The sequence below is a fragment of the Hippocampus comes genome, unplaced genomic scaffold (assembly GCF_001891065.2).
Source record: "Hippocampus comes isolate QL1 unplaced genomic scaffold, H_comes_QL1_v1.1 C16231620, whole genome shotgun sequence".
In the NCBI taxonomy this organism is placed as follows: domain Eukaryota; kingdom Metazoa; phylum Chordata; class Actinopteri; order Syngnathiformes; family Syngnathidae; genus Hippocampus; species Hippocampus comes.
The window spans coordinates 1-290 of NW_017826933.1; the positions used below are offsets into that span (position 1 = coordinate 1).

At 63.8% G+C, this 290-nt stretch overlaps 1 protein-coding gene across 1 annotated transcript; it reads right to left on the reverse strand.

Moving 5' to 3' along the window:
* Positions 1 to 5: 5 nt before the first annotated feature.
* Positions 6 to 284, reverse strand: LOC109508558 (carbohydrate sulfotransferase 2-like; the record flags this gene model as incomplete). Its single annotated transcript, XM_019858579.1, has 1 exon — positions 6 to 284. A coding segment is annotated over exon 1 (234 nt), but the record flags the coding sequence as incomplete, so codon positions are not given.
* Between the last annotated feature and the right edge of the window lie 6 nt (positions 285 to 290).

Genomic DNA, 290 nt, shown 5'->3' on the forward strand with positions numbered 1-290 from the left:
GAGGTGCGGTCGCAGATCACCTCCATGGCGCCAATGGAGTGGTAGTCCGAGCCGTCCTTCTTGTTGGCCTTGTGGCCGGGATCCACGAAGGGGATCCGGCGGAGTTTGGGATCCCGGCTGCGCACCACCTGCAGGTTCTCCCGAATGAGGCCGTGCCGGGACTTGATGCGGGAGTTGGCCACCGCCCGCGGGTCTCGGACCAGGTGGATCACCTTCAGGTCCAAGGAGGGGTCCTCCATGAGGGGTGCCAGAACGTTGACTTCCAGAATGCGCACCCCTTTGATGACCAC